The sequence below is a fragment of the Fistularia commersonii genome, chromosome 2 (genome assembly GCF_037954325.1).
Source record: "Fistularia commersonii isolate RoL2024-O1a breed Wild chromosome 2, RoL_Fcom_v1.0, whole genome shotgun sequence".
In the NCBI taxonomy this organism is placed as follows: Eukaryota; Metazoa; Chordata; class Actinopteri; order Syngnathiformes; family Fistulariidae; genus Fistularia; species Fistularia commersonii.
Genome location: NC_141285.1, coordinates 14,923,610 through 14,939,159, shown reverse-complemented (window position 1 = coordinate 14,939,159; position 15,550 = coordinate 14,923,610). Strand labels below are relative to the sequence as shown.

The 15,550-nt window shown below is 38.9% G+C and overlaps 1 protein-coding gene across 4 annotated transcripts in view; it reads right to left on the bottom strand.

Annotated features, from left to right (window-relative positions):
• The window catches only part of LOC147236487 (A-type potassium channel modulatory protein KCNIP2), a 104,109-nt gene continuing 88,559 nt past the window's right edge, over nt 1-15,550 (bottom strand). For 2 of the 4 annotated variants that reach the window (XM_086169672.1, XM_086169664.1), the window contains exons 2-9: nt 6,645-6,769; nt 4,687-4,756; nt 4,287-4,357; nt 4,033-4,140; nt 3,371-3,475; nt 3,180-3,242; nt 1,265-1,342; nt 1-1,115 (exon numbers count right to left, since the gene is read on the bottom strand). In XM_086169672.1, coding sequence (XP_086025798.1) covers nt 1,295-1,342; nt 3,180-3,242; nt 3,371-3,475; nt 4,033-4,140; nt 4,287-4,357; nt 4,687-4,756; nt 6,645-6,769 — 590 coding nt within the window. In that variant the 3' untranslated portion in view covers nt 1-1,115; nt 1,265-1,294. Of the gene's footprint in view, nt 1,116-1,264; nt 1,343-3,179; nt 3,243-3,370; nt 3,476-4,032; nt 4,141-4,286; nt 4,358-4,686; nt 4,757-6,644; nt 6,770-7,591; nt 7,695-12,344; nt 12,855-15,550 lie in introns of those variants that run through there. The other 2 variants (XM_086169646.1, XM_086169655.1) reach the window with 2 other exon arrangements.

Sequence of the window (15,550 nt, the reverse complement as noted above, 5' to 3'; positions counted from 1 at the left end):
TGTGCACCCCATTGGCGAAGTTACCTTTGTTAAATGCATGGTCCTTGCTGTCCTGACTGCACGGTATCACTCTTTTTCTTCCTCCACAGTTGTGCGATAAACGTGACTGAGAGGTGTCATGCTGTACACCTTTTTTTTTCTCTTTGGTGTTAAGAGTTAAAGGGGCAAGATGGGGGGGGGGGTCAATGTCATATACCATGTTTCTTTGACTAACAGCACAGATGCTCATGTCATGACTACTCCACTTTGCAGAAGGAAATCAAATGAGCCTAACCTAACATTGGTTTTGTGTGGTAGAACCTGCATTAACCACATGACATTTCCAATTACAAGAGGTTCACAATAAAGTCTGCTGTCTAATAGATTCCCCATGACTGTGTATTCACATGCTAGTACAATGGCCAGTACTGTTTTGAGGTGAGCTGCAATCCCAATATTGCACTTCTAAACAACACACCACTGGGAATGCACAACAGTCAAAAGACATCAACAGCTAGTACCTTGGAATGCCAGGAATTATTCTACTAGATTCTCATGAATGATGAAGGGGACACTCGCATTTGAATCGTACAGTGAATGACTGGGAACAGCGGACAGACAAAAAGACTTTGGAGTATTTCTGTGAATACATAATTGGATATTATTGACATCATGCGATACTGAAATAAATTTGTCATTGAAAATGTTCGAGCTTTAATTTGTAAAACATGAGCACCTGAATCCCCAATTGTCAAGTTGGTTCCTCAGGAACGTCTCTTTCTTTCTTGTCCACGAGAGGTGAGAGGTTCATTTGAAATTTATAGCCAGGGCATGAGCAGTCCTGCACCTTCAGGGAAGTGTTAGCCACTTGCACACAAAGCAAGATTAGATTCACAAATCCAAATGTTAGCCATCAGAGAGAAGATAAAGAGTGACAAAGCAGCAACTTTTTTTTATCTGAGTTCAGACTGCAGGTCACAGTTATTCCATCATCCATAGTAATAAAGTAAAATTAATAAAACAGGTGAGGGAGCTTGTATGTGCCATAGTCTGTGAGCACACTGCTTGTCTTCTTTCGCAGTGTTTTTTTGAAAAATCTGACGAAGAGGAAGGGAGTTGCTTGAAGAATCTGGCCACTGGGGTTTGAGGGAAAAGGAGTACCTGTGAGTACCCTTGAGATTATGTTCTCAGACAGACAGACAGACATACATACATGCATACATACATACACATATACATACATACAAACACACATACACAAACTCTCCATTTCAACCATGATTACCCATGCCAGCGTATGCTCTCATCAGGCTTCTTAGATGACATTATCAAACAGCTGCATGGACTGCATGATGTTTTCATCCTAGACAAAGATGAAATGTTTGAATAAGATGAGGCTCATTTTTACCATACTATGATGAAGAAATTGTTCATCTGCAGACAGTAATTGAAAAGACTCAGTGGTATGCTTAGCAAATTATTCCCTGTCCTCTTCCTTTTCCCTTCAGGGGTCGCCACAGTGAATCAACCTTTTCCATCTAACCTTGTTCTTTGTATCCTCCTGTTCTCTTTGGTCTTCCTCTAGACCTCCTGCCTGGCAGCTCTAATACCAGCATCTGTCTATCAATACATTCCCTATCCCTCCTCTGTACATGATTGAACCATTGTAGTCTGGCTTCTCTGAACTTCTCTCCAAAACATCTAACATGTGCCGTTCCTCTGATAGACTCATTCCTGATCCTATCCGTCCTCGTCAATCCCAAAAAGAACCTCAGCATCTTCATCTCTGGGACCTCTAGCTCTGCCCCCTGTCTTTTCGTATTTGTCACTGTTTCTAGGCCCTCTCACATCGTAGGGTTCACCACTGTCTTGTACACCTTTCTTTTCATTCTGACTGAGTCTTCTATCGCATAATACCCCTGATGCTTTTCTCCATGATTTCCAATCTACTTGAGCCCGTTTCTTTACGTCTTTTCCACACTCTCTATTGCTTTGGACTGTTTACCTAAATACCTTGAAATCTTTGGGTCAACTCAGAGCCTTTCTCAACTCCTCCCTGAAACCATACAACACTCCTCCCCTTTCAGCTTCCACCACTTTGCCCTTTGCTCTGCCTTTGTCCTCTTGATCTTCCCTGTCACTACAGTCATCCTTTCACTAAAGTCATTCTACAAAACACCATCCTATGCTGCCTGGCTACCCTCTCACCCACAACTATTTTGCAGCCACTGATTGCTTTCAGGTTACCTCATTTATACAAGATGTAGTCTACCTGAGTGCTCCTACCATCACTCTTATAAGTTACCCTATGCTCCTGCCTTTTCAGGAAAAAGGAGTTCACTACAGCCATTTCCACCCTATTTTGCAAAGTCTACCACCATCTGTCCCTCTGCGTTCCTATCCCTGATGCCAAATCTGTCCATCACTTCTTCATCACCTCTATTGCATGCACCAACATGTCCATTGAAATCTGCACCAATTACCACTCTCATCTCTGGGTATATTCTGTATCACTTCATCTAACTCATTCCAGAAGTTCTACTTCACCTCTAACTCACATCCCACCTGTGGGGCATAACCACTAACAACACTGAGCATCACACCTTCAATTTCCAATTTCAGACTCATGAGTCTATCTGACATTCTTTTCACCTCCAGAACATTCCTAGCAAACTCCTCCTTCAAGATAACTCCGACTCATTTCTCTTCCTGTCACTTCCATGATACTACAACTTAAAACCTGCTCCTAAGCTTCTAGCCTTAATATCTTTCCACCTGGTCTCCTGGACACAGTATATCCACCTTCCCTCTCTGCATCATATCAAACAACTCTCTACCTTTTCTTGTCATTGTCCCAATATTCAAAATCCCGACTCCCAGTCCCAGACTCTTGCATTTCTCCTCTCTCTGCCTCCAAATATGCCTTCCTCCTCTCCCTCTTCTTTGACCCACAGTCGCCCAATTTCCACTGGCACCCTGTAGGTCATCGGTATTAACGGTGGTCATGTTAACCTTGGCTTTGACCCTTTATCCAGGCTTGGAACCGGCTCAGGTAGACACTGGCCTGTGCCGTCCTGCTTCATATCCAACAATCAGACTGAAGTAGCTTTCACACACTCCTCTCAAGTTTTGACAAGAAAAGATGTTTCCAAAACTATAAACCTCTTTCAAGGCTTGAAAATGGTTTTTTTTTGTTTTACCTTTTTGCATGACTCAATAAACTCCTCTATAGTAACTACTCCATCTTTATTTCTGTCCATTTTCTGAAATAAAATCACAAAACCAAGAGAAGAGAGAATTTTTGAAAATATCAGTCAGTCTTTTCTCAACGTTTCAAGTAATCGTTATATAAAGGTCTGATAAATAGTCAAATTTTTTTGACTATACTCACCTGAAAGAAACTCTCCACATGTTCTCTTGGGGCGTCGTCCTGCATAGTGGGATATGTATACTTCCCCATCATGTCATAAATTGATTTCATGATGTCTAACATCTCCTGCAAGATGAACAAACAGAAAAAAACGATCGCCTTTGAATAATGGGGAATGAATATTTAAAAAAAATTAAAAAAAATCTCACCTTACTGCAGTTGTATAATGTTACAAAGTATGGCTATTTCTTTCAATCATGTAAACAGAAGTAACTGTCAACTTAAAATGACCAAACAATGTAAACAATTAAATGCAAATAAAAATAGCAAACTTCCAAGACAATCTAATTGTACTGCCAAAAATGTGATAAAGCAGTACAGTTTTAATTTTTCTGAAAAAAAAACATTATTGTCAAATACCATTATGGTCTGTATATTACATATATGAATATTTTAAATTAATATACACAGATTTCAGTTTGGGGACAGATTGAAATTATTCATGTCACATGCCTCAGGTCACTGGAGTTAAATGTAATTACAATTAAAGTTTCGAGATTTTGTGGAATAAAGTATGAAATGATCAAATTTGATATTTGTGTCTGAATGAAGTCCATACCATTCATTGAAATAGATTTCCACATCAAAATTTAAAAGATAATATAGTCTGTGATTCATATCACCTCTTTGGTGATGCAGCCGTCCTTGTTTAGGTCATAGAGGTTGAATGCCCAGTTTAACCGGTCATTAATGGTCCCTCTCAGAATAATGGAAAGGCCAAATACGAAGTCCTGAATCAGAAAGGGAACAGTGAAGTCTTATTTCACAAATCATGACAAAGTAAGTTAAGTAAAATGTCCATCGATCTCTGATAGCAGATATTTAGAGAGAATACACTGTATTTTCTGGAGCCATCTGCTCAAAGAACAAAGCTCACCTCGAAACTAACCGAGCCATTCTTGTTTGTGTCGAAGGCTTCGAAGAGGAAATGTGCATACATACTTGAATCTGCAGGGAGAGATACTTACAGTAAGGTACATGCCCTACAAACATCAAGCAAATTGTCGAACACCCAGGATTAGCAGCAAGCTAAAAATAACCTACATCTAAAAATTACAACTGGAAGCAAGTAGTTAACATTTCGTGTAAATATTCTAAAACGAAAACTGTCTACTTGCTGAGCATGTAAAAAAGATCAGCAGAGAGGATTTATGACTTAATTTTTGGATGTTGATTTTGATATGATGAAAAGCTGCATGATGATTGAAAGTGGAGGAGGAGGGCATAAATAAGGACCTTTGAGTTTAGTGGGAAAAGAAAAGGAGTTGCACACTCACCTCCCTGAGGAAAGAACTGGGAGTAAATATTCTTAAAGTTCTCCTCATTGACCACACCACTCGGACACTCCTAGAATAAAATCATGAACATAAACAAAACTCATCTGTTTTTCTATTGTAAAAGAATGCCAACACCTAAAGTAGGTTACATTGCATTGATCATAATTCTCATTGCAATGTAAATAGAGCCAAATTTTTAAAGAAACAATCCATCCAAATTAAAAAAATAAGTACAGCAAATTAAGATGCCTCCATACTGGCCTGAGAACCAGAGAAATCTACTGAGCTTTCCACATTACTGATGCCTCTATCTTATAATAATACTCTGTCCTTTATTAATTCCCTGTGGGGAAATTGTTCTCTGCAATTAACCCATCATGAATGAACCATGAGCAGTAGGCTGCCGTCCACCAGCACAGCAGTCCGGGGTTCAGCGTCTTGCTCAATAACACCTCAATACACTAGGAGGAGCCAAGAATTGAACCAGAAAAGTTCGATTCCGAAGACAATTGCATGACCTCCTGTGCCACGCCGCCCCTCAAAGAGGAATTTACGCTGCGACCGCAACAGCACTCGAACCTGTAATCTTCTGATCTGAAGTCAGTCTTCTGCCCACTTTTTAAACACAAGATGGTTTCCATCACCCCAAGCCGGGTTTACACTTTAGCCACAGCTCAACACAGAACAAACACCATAAGCAACCCAGATGGGACAGTCATACATCTGGGATGTCATGTCTGAAATTAGCTACAACTGCACTGATGGAGCATTAGTTTGTAGCGGAAACTAATGACCACTTCACTGGGGTTTCTCATGTGTTTCCATCCATCAGGATTGAAATGGATGTGATTGTTTGGAAGCTGAGCTGAATAGACATTGAAAAATATTTAATCACAGAATAACTGAAGAAAGGCTCAGATCAAAGAGCAGAGCTGAAACTAGAGGGTGGAATGCACAGCAGGAAATGTAGTGATTGTCATGAGGTGAAATAAATGCCTAAAAGTTCTTTACATTCACCCATTCACGGCAGCTGCCATGCAAGGTGGCATATTATCAGACAACTAGGAGCAACTGGGGGTTCAGTATCTTGCCCAAGGACACTTCAGCATGCAAGGAAGAGGAGCCTCAAACTGATCTGTCAACATTCTGATTGGAGGTACTTACACTAAACCATCTGAGCCACAGTTGCCCCACAAGGCCCTGGTGTTTGGATTTGAGTCACAGTGTGTAAATTATATATTCTTTAGAGGTTTAGTTGTCGACATGAGTAACAAATTACACGCTACAGGACAGCAAACTACATACTGTGTGCAGCATCAATCAACATTAAGTGGCGACATATTTGATTTATGATCACAATTGAGTTACTTGGATGGTATATCTATGATGAACAAGCTTTTAAAGTGAATGAAAGCGAGTCCCTGTATTTCAAAAAGCAAACACTTCTATTTTTAGCTGCATCACATGTGACTTGGCAAACACCACGTGTGCACATTCATGAATATCACACATTCTCATTGATGTTGTCCTGTGCAGCTTGTTTAATTGTGAGGTAGAGCACCCAGTTCAGTACTCTCAAAGACAATATATGAGACCCATCAATGTGCACATAATTCAGACACAAGGAGCTGCGGCTCATTTCTGTTGATAACATGATGAAAATAAAATTTCACATGGAACACTTGAGGATAGATTAACGCTAGATGAATAGCTTGAAGAATTTTATTCGAATTTTCTATTGTTATACTACATTTTAAAATTGGTCAGTTGCTGCCTCAGTTGTTTGAGATAACTTTCTTTTTGTTTGTTTTTTTCTGTGAAATTCCACACCCAACTAAGAACCTTTATACCACCCTCACCCAGCATGTGTTTGAACTGATCTCATGTCTCATTTTCAGGAACATTTTCATAATTAAGTTGTCTACTTTCTCTCAACACTCATTTCTGACCAGACTTACATTTTTGAAGCCTCTATAAAGGACTTGCAGCTCCTTCTTGGTGAACTTGGTTTGCTCTTGAAGCTTATCCATGCTTTCAGGGCGATGGCACACTGTGGAGAGCTCAAAATCATCTTCGACACTGTCTGTATGGGGGAGAGACCAGTGTTAGATAGGCTTTGGCACCATTACAGCTATACGAATCTCCAGGGCTCAAATGACCTGCCAGCATATTTTAATGAAACCATTAACCTGATATTAAGCTCATAACACATTGAAAATTATGAGTCCTTCAACAATATTATATTATATGCACAATACAAGCACAAAACAGGGTTAATTGTTTCTCAGTGGTCTCCGTGATTCAATACAATTTCTTATAAATGAGGATTGCTGGTTAAGTAACCTGCACCCATCTTTACTCGGGATGACTTCATGTCACAAAGCAGAGCACCTCTCAATTTTCTCAATGATGGACACCATGCCCGAAGCAAAGCTTACAAAACCAGTGGAACCTACTAAGAAGAGGAAAGACAGGGATGTACCACCGATAGAAGCAGTAAACAGTATATATTAAAAAGTGTGCAGACACAATCTTTACCAGACATTTCTCATCTTATTCTCATTCCATCTATTTCTACATTGATAATATCAAGTGCTTACCCCTCGACAAATTATTACCTTTTACAGCACTAAAGTCTCCATCAGCCTGCAACCTCTACTGCCCATGACACACACACTCACACACAATCCAACACCCAAAAGAACAAAACCTAGAAATAGTGAAATTAGGGTGAGCCATCATAGCTGCAATAACACCAGACTTTAAATCGTTTGTTGGGGCTGAGGGTGCTTCTGAACGGGTTTTCTCTTACATTGAACGTGTGTGTGCGTGTGAATCTTCCTAATTTTCAAATAAGGGAGGACATATGGGAGAAAATATGGATGTGTACAGAGCGAAGGAACACTTGCTTTGACTGATTGAGGGGACAGCAGAAGGCTTGCAGCACGGCAGCAGCTTGAGGAATCGCTGCTTTATCGTTTTTTTGCTTTGGCTGGTGGAAGGATTACCTGAAATCACCAACCATAGCACAAAGGTTAGACACATAAAACCGTAATTAAAGTCTTGTTTTATTACACACACACACACACACACACACACACACACACACACACACACACACACACACACCACACACACACACACACATGCACACATGCCTGCAAAACGGCAAGACCACGCTCCATGCAATACACAACTGAAACAGAACGATTCATGCTATTTAGTCAAACCGATGCTTTCCTGCTGACCTGGCTTAGTGATGGGAAACAATGAGAACCCCTTTAAACAATAGGAAAACAGCAGCACAGCATGACCCCTTGAGATGTAGCTCTCTTATCAGACTGGCTCTCACATCACAATACCTCAATTAAAAAAAACACTGATTATTGAACAGTTGAGTAAGTATGTCAGTTGAGATAGTAACACACCTCCATAATTCTCCAGAAGTGCCTTAAACATGCACAAAAGTTCATTCAGAATCTTCCAGACAATTGGACTGAAACACTGAGTCAAACACCAACACACCAATTTGTCTCCAAAAAGCAAAGCAAACAAACCTCTTGATAAATGATTTTGGTATGCAAACACTGAAAACATGTTATTAATCCTTCATGACAGAGGAAATAAAACTAAAATGCACAAATGAACACTCTTACTTACTCTTGCCTCTTAGTTTCCATGGTAACATGCCTCTCAAACCTTTCAGCAGGACCCCAGCAGTCTGAGGGATGAAGGCCATGGTGAGGTGGAAATTAATATTACCACGGTATCTCAAAGGACTATCAGAATTCTGATGTGTTTTCTCATGTCCCTCTGCGACATGATGCCTCAGGGAATGTGGCTCTTACGTCACTTGTACAAGGAGCAGGTGGAACACGCTGACCAGAGGAGACAACATTTATAGTTCCAGCAGCTCCACACAAAAACTGTCCCTTTCCCCTATTGTCTACGTCTATTTAACATGATCTTTTACCATCCAGACCAGACGGATGATGACTAGCCAACAAATAATTTGGTCAGCATCCTATAAATAGGATTATTATCAGAGGAGGCATGTTTACTTTTATATTATTTTTCCCATTTAATGCTAGGTTAATTTGCTACATGAAGGGCAGTTCTAACTAATAACATGACATCTTTTACTTTATGGGGCAGATCCTTACGTTTACATTCATTTGGGGGAGAAATATTGACCCTTTGTCAGATTCTGAGTGGTCTTGTAGTTAACTTCTATGGCATTTTTAAACCCATTATGTGTGCTAATACATTTGGTTGCACTTTGTCATATTTTGTAAAGTACCTTCTGCCTCATCATCATTAATGATAATGAATATTTGCTTTATAGTATTCAGTGGGTATATCTGAAGTCCTATTAACACAAAGCTGTGTTCAGCTATTTATGAATCTGGTTCTGGATATATATCAGAGTCTGTGCATATATACAAATGAAAGGCCCACATATAACTTAAATATGACTTCTTACCTCCCATCTTTTGCAACCACATGGAATATTATCATTTACAAATTTTCATGTGTAATTCTTAGGTTGTAATATATTTTTGGAAAATCAATGAATGGAGCATTCTCTGGGTTATTTGGTCATTTAGCAGTTCAGCAGATTGAGTCATGCAAACAGTTTGGCAGAAATAATCGTATGCAGAGGGTTTGGACCTTTTCACAATAGCGTCTTTGTCTAGTCTGGTATTGTATATTCATACTCATCTACATGTATGATGCAGAGATTAAAAACAGTTTGGCATCACTTACTAATCCACTAAAAGGACATTTTGTGATTCGCTGTTTCCAAGTTTATACTTTTGATCAAATGAACTCGTTCAATATCCATGCGTTCAATATGTGTAAGACCTTAAGAATTAGCATATTCCCTCTGCTGACGATTATCAGATTTTATATTTTTGTACAAAATACTCAACAACCTGCTGTTATTCTGGCATTAATTCAGTACAGTTCAAAGTGACTTGTTAATACAGCAGCCTGAAGGATATTGCAGGGTTAAACTTATACAAGTTTATCTTGGGCTATAGTTTTAAATATTACAAGCTAAAAATAACATCAACTTACCTCAAAATTGCAACCTACCGGAAATTACAATTGATATATTGGTCTAATCCTTACAGAAAATGGCAATAAAGTGAATTTATTAGGGTGTTGGGCTACCAACAGAATCTTGTCATAAATTGTGCAAGTCTCATGATGCCCATTGGAGGCCTGAAGGTCATTCTTAAAATAAGATTTTCTCTCATTAATCATGATAGTAGACAGTGCTATTAAAAATATACAAAACCTCCTAAAATTAAGCAGGATAGAGATTAAGAAACTACAACGGACAGATACAATATGATAAATGACACTTAAATTGTTGAACTATGTAGTGATGTTTGGTGACCCATAAACTACTGCACTGTCATCCAGGAGGAGACCACTCCTATCAAGATACTAATATTTTGTCACAGGGTAAACATGGTTGATCTGAACATGCTGACATTTAACTGACAAAAAAGTGTATCCTGTAATGTGGGGTAATAATTCACAACCAAACAGACATACTGGTGCTCCTTTTGAAGGGACCGATCTTTTCTGATCCGTATCTCAAATACGGCAAAGAAAAACTTGCGAATAACAGACTTCAACCCTAGTATTACATATGTATGATAGTTGATATTCATCGGAACAATCTGATCACATCCTATACTGAGACTTTCAGTCACCTGAGCTAAAGTACCTCCAGATCGTAACATGTTAGACTGTTGGCTGAGTGCTGTATACATCACATGTGCTGTAGACCTGAATTTCACATATATTATCATCCCATAGCTCTAAATCGATATCTTATTCAGTCACCGCTCCAGATTGAAACATTATTCCTGAATCTTACTCCTACCTTTTTTGTCTTTTTTGTCAATACGCCTGCTTATAAAGTCACTCCGTTCAATCTTATTCATTTTTGCTTTTTAACATGTTGTCAAGTAGACTTCACACACAGCTCTGATGTGTGACTGATGTTCATTACACCGTTCTATCGTAATAATAATAATAATAATAATAATAATAATAATACATAAGATTTGTATAGCGCTTTTCAAGGCACTCAAAGACGCTTCACAAATGAAAAACATTTTCATAATACACATTTCACTCTGGATTTTTTTTTCCTTCTGGTTGTAACGCTTTGTAATGAAAGCTTGGAAAACCTCTTGAAAACTTGGCTCATATTTAATGTCAAAAATGAAAACATTTGAGAAGTAACCTTAAATCTCATATTAATGCTGTCTTTGAATGAAGATACTCATTCTAATTCCACTCTTGTTCTGCTAATTTTATTTCTATTGTGTCTTTCATGCTCTCTACTCAGTATTTTGGTCCTCCTCTGTCTGACTTAGCCAAGTGTCCCTTGGGAAAGAAAGGCTTGTGAAAGATTAAATGTATTTGGAAAAATGATCTTATATATATGTTTTTTTCTGTCTTTACAGATTTCTTAATGGAGATAAACAACAGGGAAGTGGATGATCCTCCATGGAAATATTATCTAATATTAGAACAATTCAAAACAATTATGTTGCACCACGCAGCCACAAATAAATAATCAAAGAGTGACCTCTTTGTTAATTTTTTTTTTCTGAGTCTGAAGTGGTTGTTTTTATTTAGTGGCACACTGAAAACATGATGAGCACATTCTATTGATACCAGAGGAAGAAAAGCAAAAACAAAAAAAAAAAAACAAGGAAAAAAAGCACACATTCTGTGTGCTTCTGCTTTTTGTCATGTCCAGTGTGTGCAGTTAGTTCAATAGCTTCCCAAGGTACTCTGACAGGCTCTCATATTTTAGTTCTATTTTTATCCCGACATCAGCTTTTTGCAATATTCCAACATTTTTGATCTGACTTCTTGTTTTGGAAACCCAAGAGATTTGCAAATTTTCTTAGGGATACAAAACATGTGGCTGATGTTGGACCTTTGTCCGACCTGTCAGTGATACCATTCTGACACCTAGTGATGAGAGAAGGATCATTGCAATTAAAAAGAGGAGATTTTTTTCTTTAAATAGTTGTTTGACAAAAAATGTATATTCAAACACTTTTTTGGAAATGTTTCTGGGCCTCATTTGTAACAGAGGTTAAATGAAGAAAAACAACTGCACATTTTCTTTCACGTTTTTTAACTACACTTGCCCACTGCCACTCTTTACTGAGCTTCAATATAAATATAATTCTTCCATCTATAGTTGACCAGGGATGTCAATGGTTGTACTGGAGGTCAGTATGCCATTTATTGGTGTTTGGAGTGAATTTCTCTGTTTAGACCTTTTGAATAAACTTCAGGTTACAACTGAACAGAGGATTGTGTAAGCGTTCTTCGACGACTTGAGTAGAAAAGGTATTTTACTGTTATGCTAAACTCTCAAAGGCACGGAACTATGCAAACACATAGTGTATATAATGAGAGAGCATCAATACCCATCATTACATGAGAATGCTACGACAAAATGGGTCTATCAACTTTGATATATCTAAAGCTAAAACAAAACAGAAATTAACAGACGCATCAATTACCCAGCCATTCGAATGCACCCTAACCACATTCATCAGTGTGGCTCCTTACTCTGCATCTCTCTTCTGCTTCCTCACTCCTTCTCTTACCTGCCACAGAAATGTCGATGAGCCCCAGAAAGTGCATCAGTTTGAGGGAGCTACAGACCACCAGAAGGATGCCCACAGTCTGCAGACCCTCCACCTCCCACTTTTCTTGGAAGAACAGATGCATCCTCTCCCCCTCTCTCCCTCTGAATCTTCCAACACAAATCTTTCTCTTGCCCCAGGGCAAGCACTTCCCCTCCTCTGCTCCAACCACAAAGGCACTGTCTTCGTGTCTCTGCTCTCTTCTCTCAGTCTCCTTCAATTTGCCGGTATTTGGCCATCCTAACTCCGCACGGCAGCACCCCACCCGGTCTCCTCACTGAAGGTAGATTGTTATTCTCTACGTTCCCTCATCGGCAATGGTAAGTGCGTGGGAGCAGGACTGTCTACATGCTGCTCCACCTCCGGTACCTCAGAGCCTGTCAAAGGTTGTTTAAGTTCCAGGTGAAGTTCGGACAATTCACAGTGTGTGTCCTGGCAGGTTGGCTGCAATTGTTTTCCTACTCTCTCTGCTTTTCGAGCTGCTGACTGTCAAACTGTCTCTCCGTCTATCCTCCCTCTCTTCTTTATTGCCTTCCCTCTTTCACTCTCCTCCTGCTGTGTCTCTCCCCATGTTTAACTGGGTCAGTGATAGGACTGAGTGAGGCGGAGTATAGGAGGGGAAAAAGAATGGAGTTGTACTATGAGAAGGTTAGGAGGAGGGATACAAGATAAATTTGAGTAATGAAAAGAGACTGGGGGTGGGGAGAGATGGAGTAGTTAGACGAGGAGATAATGGCAGCCATGGGATCGAAAGGACCACATCTTGAAACAAATGATGAATTGAAAAGAATTAGCAGTAAGGAAATGAAGGACACATGAAGTATAGAAGTAGCAATGAAAAAAAAACCTTGCAGAAGGGAGGAGTCTATGGCAACAGAATGCCGAAGCATCTGACACAACAGCGACTGTAGACAAACTCACAGATGTGGTTGTCTCCCTCGGGTGTGAAGTCAACACACATGCACACACATGTACACACAGCCTGGAGATTAAATCTGGCGGTCTCATGTATCGCATGTGCAATCCAGCACAGCAGAAACAGTTTCAGTTGGGATATGCATCTGGCACATTGACAGGCTGAATCAAATATGCGTTGGGATTTTTAAGACGAGATGTTGTTTATGTATTCTACTGCTCTGCTAAGATATAAAAATGACTTAACCACTAGATTGAATGTTTTGAGTCTCACCAAAGTTCCTCATTACTGAACGAGTATCAAACGATTCTCAAGAAGACCCTGCTGGTAAAGATGTTGCTTTGGTCCACCAAATCATACATCAAATAATAATCAGGTGGTCTTTATCAGACCACAGGATGTATTTCCCAGTAGCAGAGTCTTCGCAGTTAGATTATATTAAAGAATAGATTATCTATTGATACTAACAGCTCAGAATTCAAACAATGTTACACAAGTTCACAGAGGGCTGGGGTTTCTTTAACACATTTTTATTGACAAGTGAGCTAAGTTGTTTTGGTGCTCATGTGACTCATTTAAAAAAAAGTAGTGCTATCTGCCTACTTTTCTTGCTTATTGCAAGAAAAGTGCTTATTTCTATGCTTATTGACAGCGTAACATGGATAGACTGACTGATAGATGGACAAATAGGAAACAGCAAGATCACTGCTTGAATTAGCAAAACAAACCATTTAATAACTCTTCCAATTCTCAATTGTAGGAATGAATATATATATCTATATCTATCTATATATATATATATATATATATATATATATATGTATATGTATATATATATATATATATATATATATATATATATATATATATATATATGTATATGTATATACACACACACTGTATATACAAAAATTCAAAATGGTTTAGAGAGAGGCTGATCTCTCTTTTGTATCACGAGTCGAAGTGAAAATTAGCCCAGGAACTATAGCTGCTATGCCTGAAGTGCAGCCCTATGAGACTTATCAACACACACTTAATTAGAAGCAGACACATAATTTTGGGTTTCCAATTCCAACACAATGATTTTGCAGTAACTGTAGGGCCATGGATGCTTACAGCGTGCAATTATCTACTGCTGTTGCTTAAGGTACACACAATAGTGCAGAAGAGCACTTCTAATAGCAGTGCTGGATTGGAGTGTACTGCTAAGGCTTTCTGCAATACCTGATTTAGAAAAATACCCTCACACGTCATTGCTGGCAGCCTAAAGATTTTTAATATATGTAAAAGATGAAGGTTTCACTTGCACCTAAAGGCATGATTAATTATACTTGCTGTGTTTAAATTCCTGAGCACGGTTTACCTCTTACATAAAGCCTGAGGATATCTGTCATACACTCTGACAGAAATGTAAGATCAATATATGGAAAATAATCTCCAAAAAATATTCTCTCGAACGCTATTTCTTTTAAACTCTTCCTCAAATGTGCCATCTTTGAGATTCCAGGAAGCCTGGGAGGTACTGACCTTTAACTTTCCTTTTCTCTTCCCATCATAGCTGCTATAAACCCCACAGCAACATTTTCATTTATTGTTCTATTGTGCTGACGTTTTTTTCATTGCGCAATCCGGTTTTCTAAAAGAAGTTTCAAGTTTTCCACATTAAAGGAATTTCACTGAGCTTTTCTCAGAACTCCATTTTTCATTTTGAGAATTTACTTAGTTATTTGTTGCGAGAATTCCACTCACCTCTGTTCACAATTGAGAGGGACGGAGCAATCTTTAGCTTTGCTGCCCTGGTTCTACCTGATCAATGGAGTCGGCTGCTGATTAGTTTAGCTTGGCACAAAAACAGTACAAACACTCAGTAATACATTCAAGACTATCTGATTAGTTTAATAACTAAAGAACTTGATTTGGCAGGGGGTTATATGTCAAACTTTATTTTCCTTGGCATACAGTGAGTACCTACAACTCTTATTTTTGAGCTTGGGTAATGATACGAGGAAATAGGGCCAGAGATGCACATTTAACTTGATATAATAAGACAACTACAACTGGAGAGTCCACCTCCTCTAATACTAAAAAGGCTGAGAAGGATGAGAAAAGTACCACTAACTTCGATGTGACCAGTGAACCATTACATGCTAATAAGGCAGTGAAGCTGTATCCTTCGTGTCAGACACACTGGAAGTACCACTTTGTATGCTTATAATTTCAAAGGTTTCTTTGGGATGCTGGAAAAAAAAAG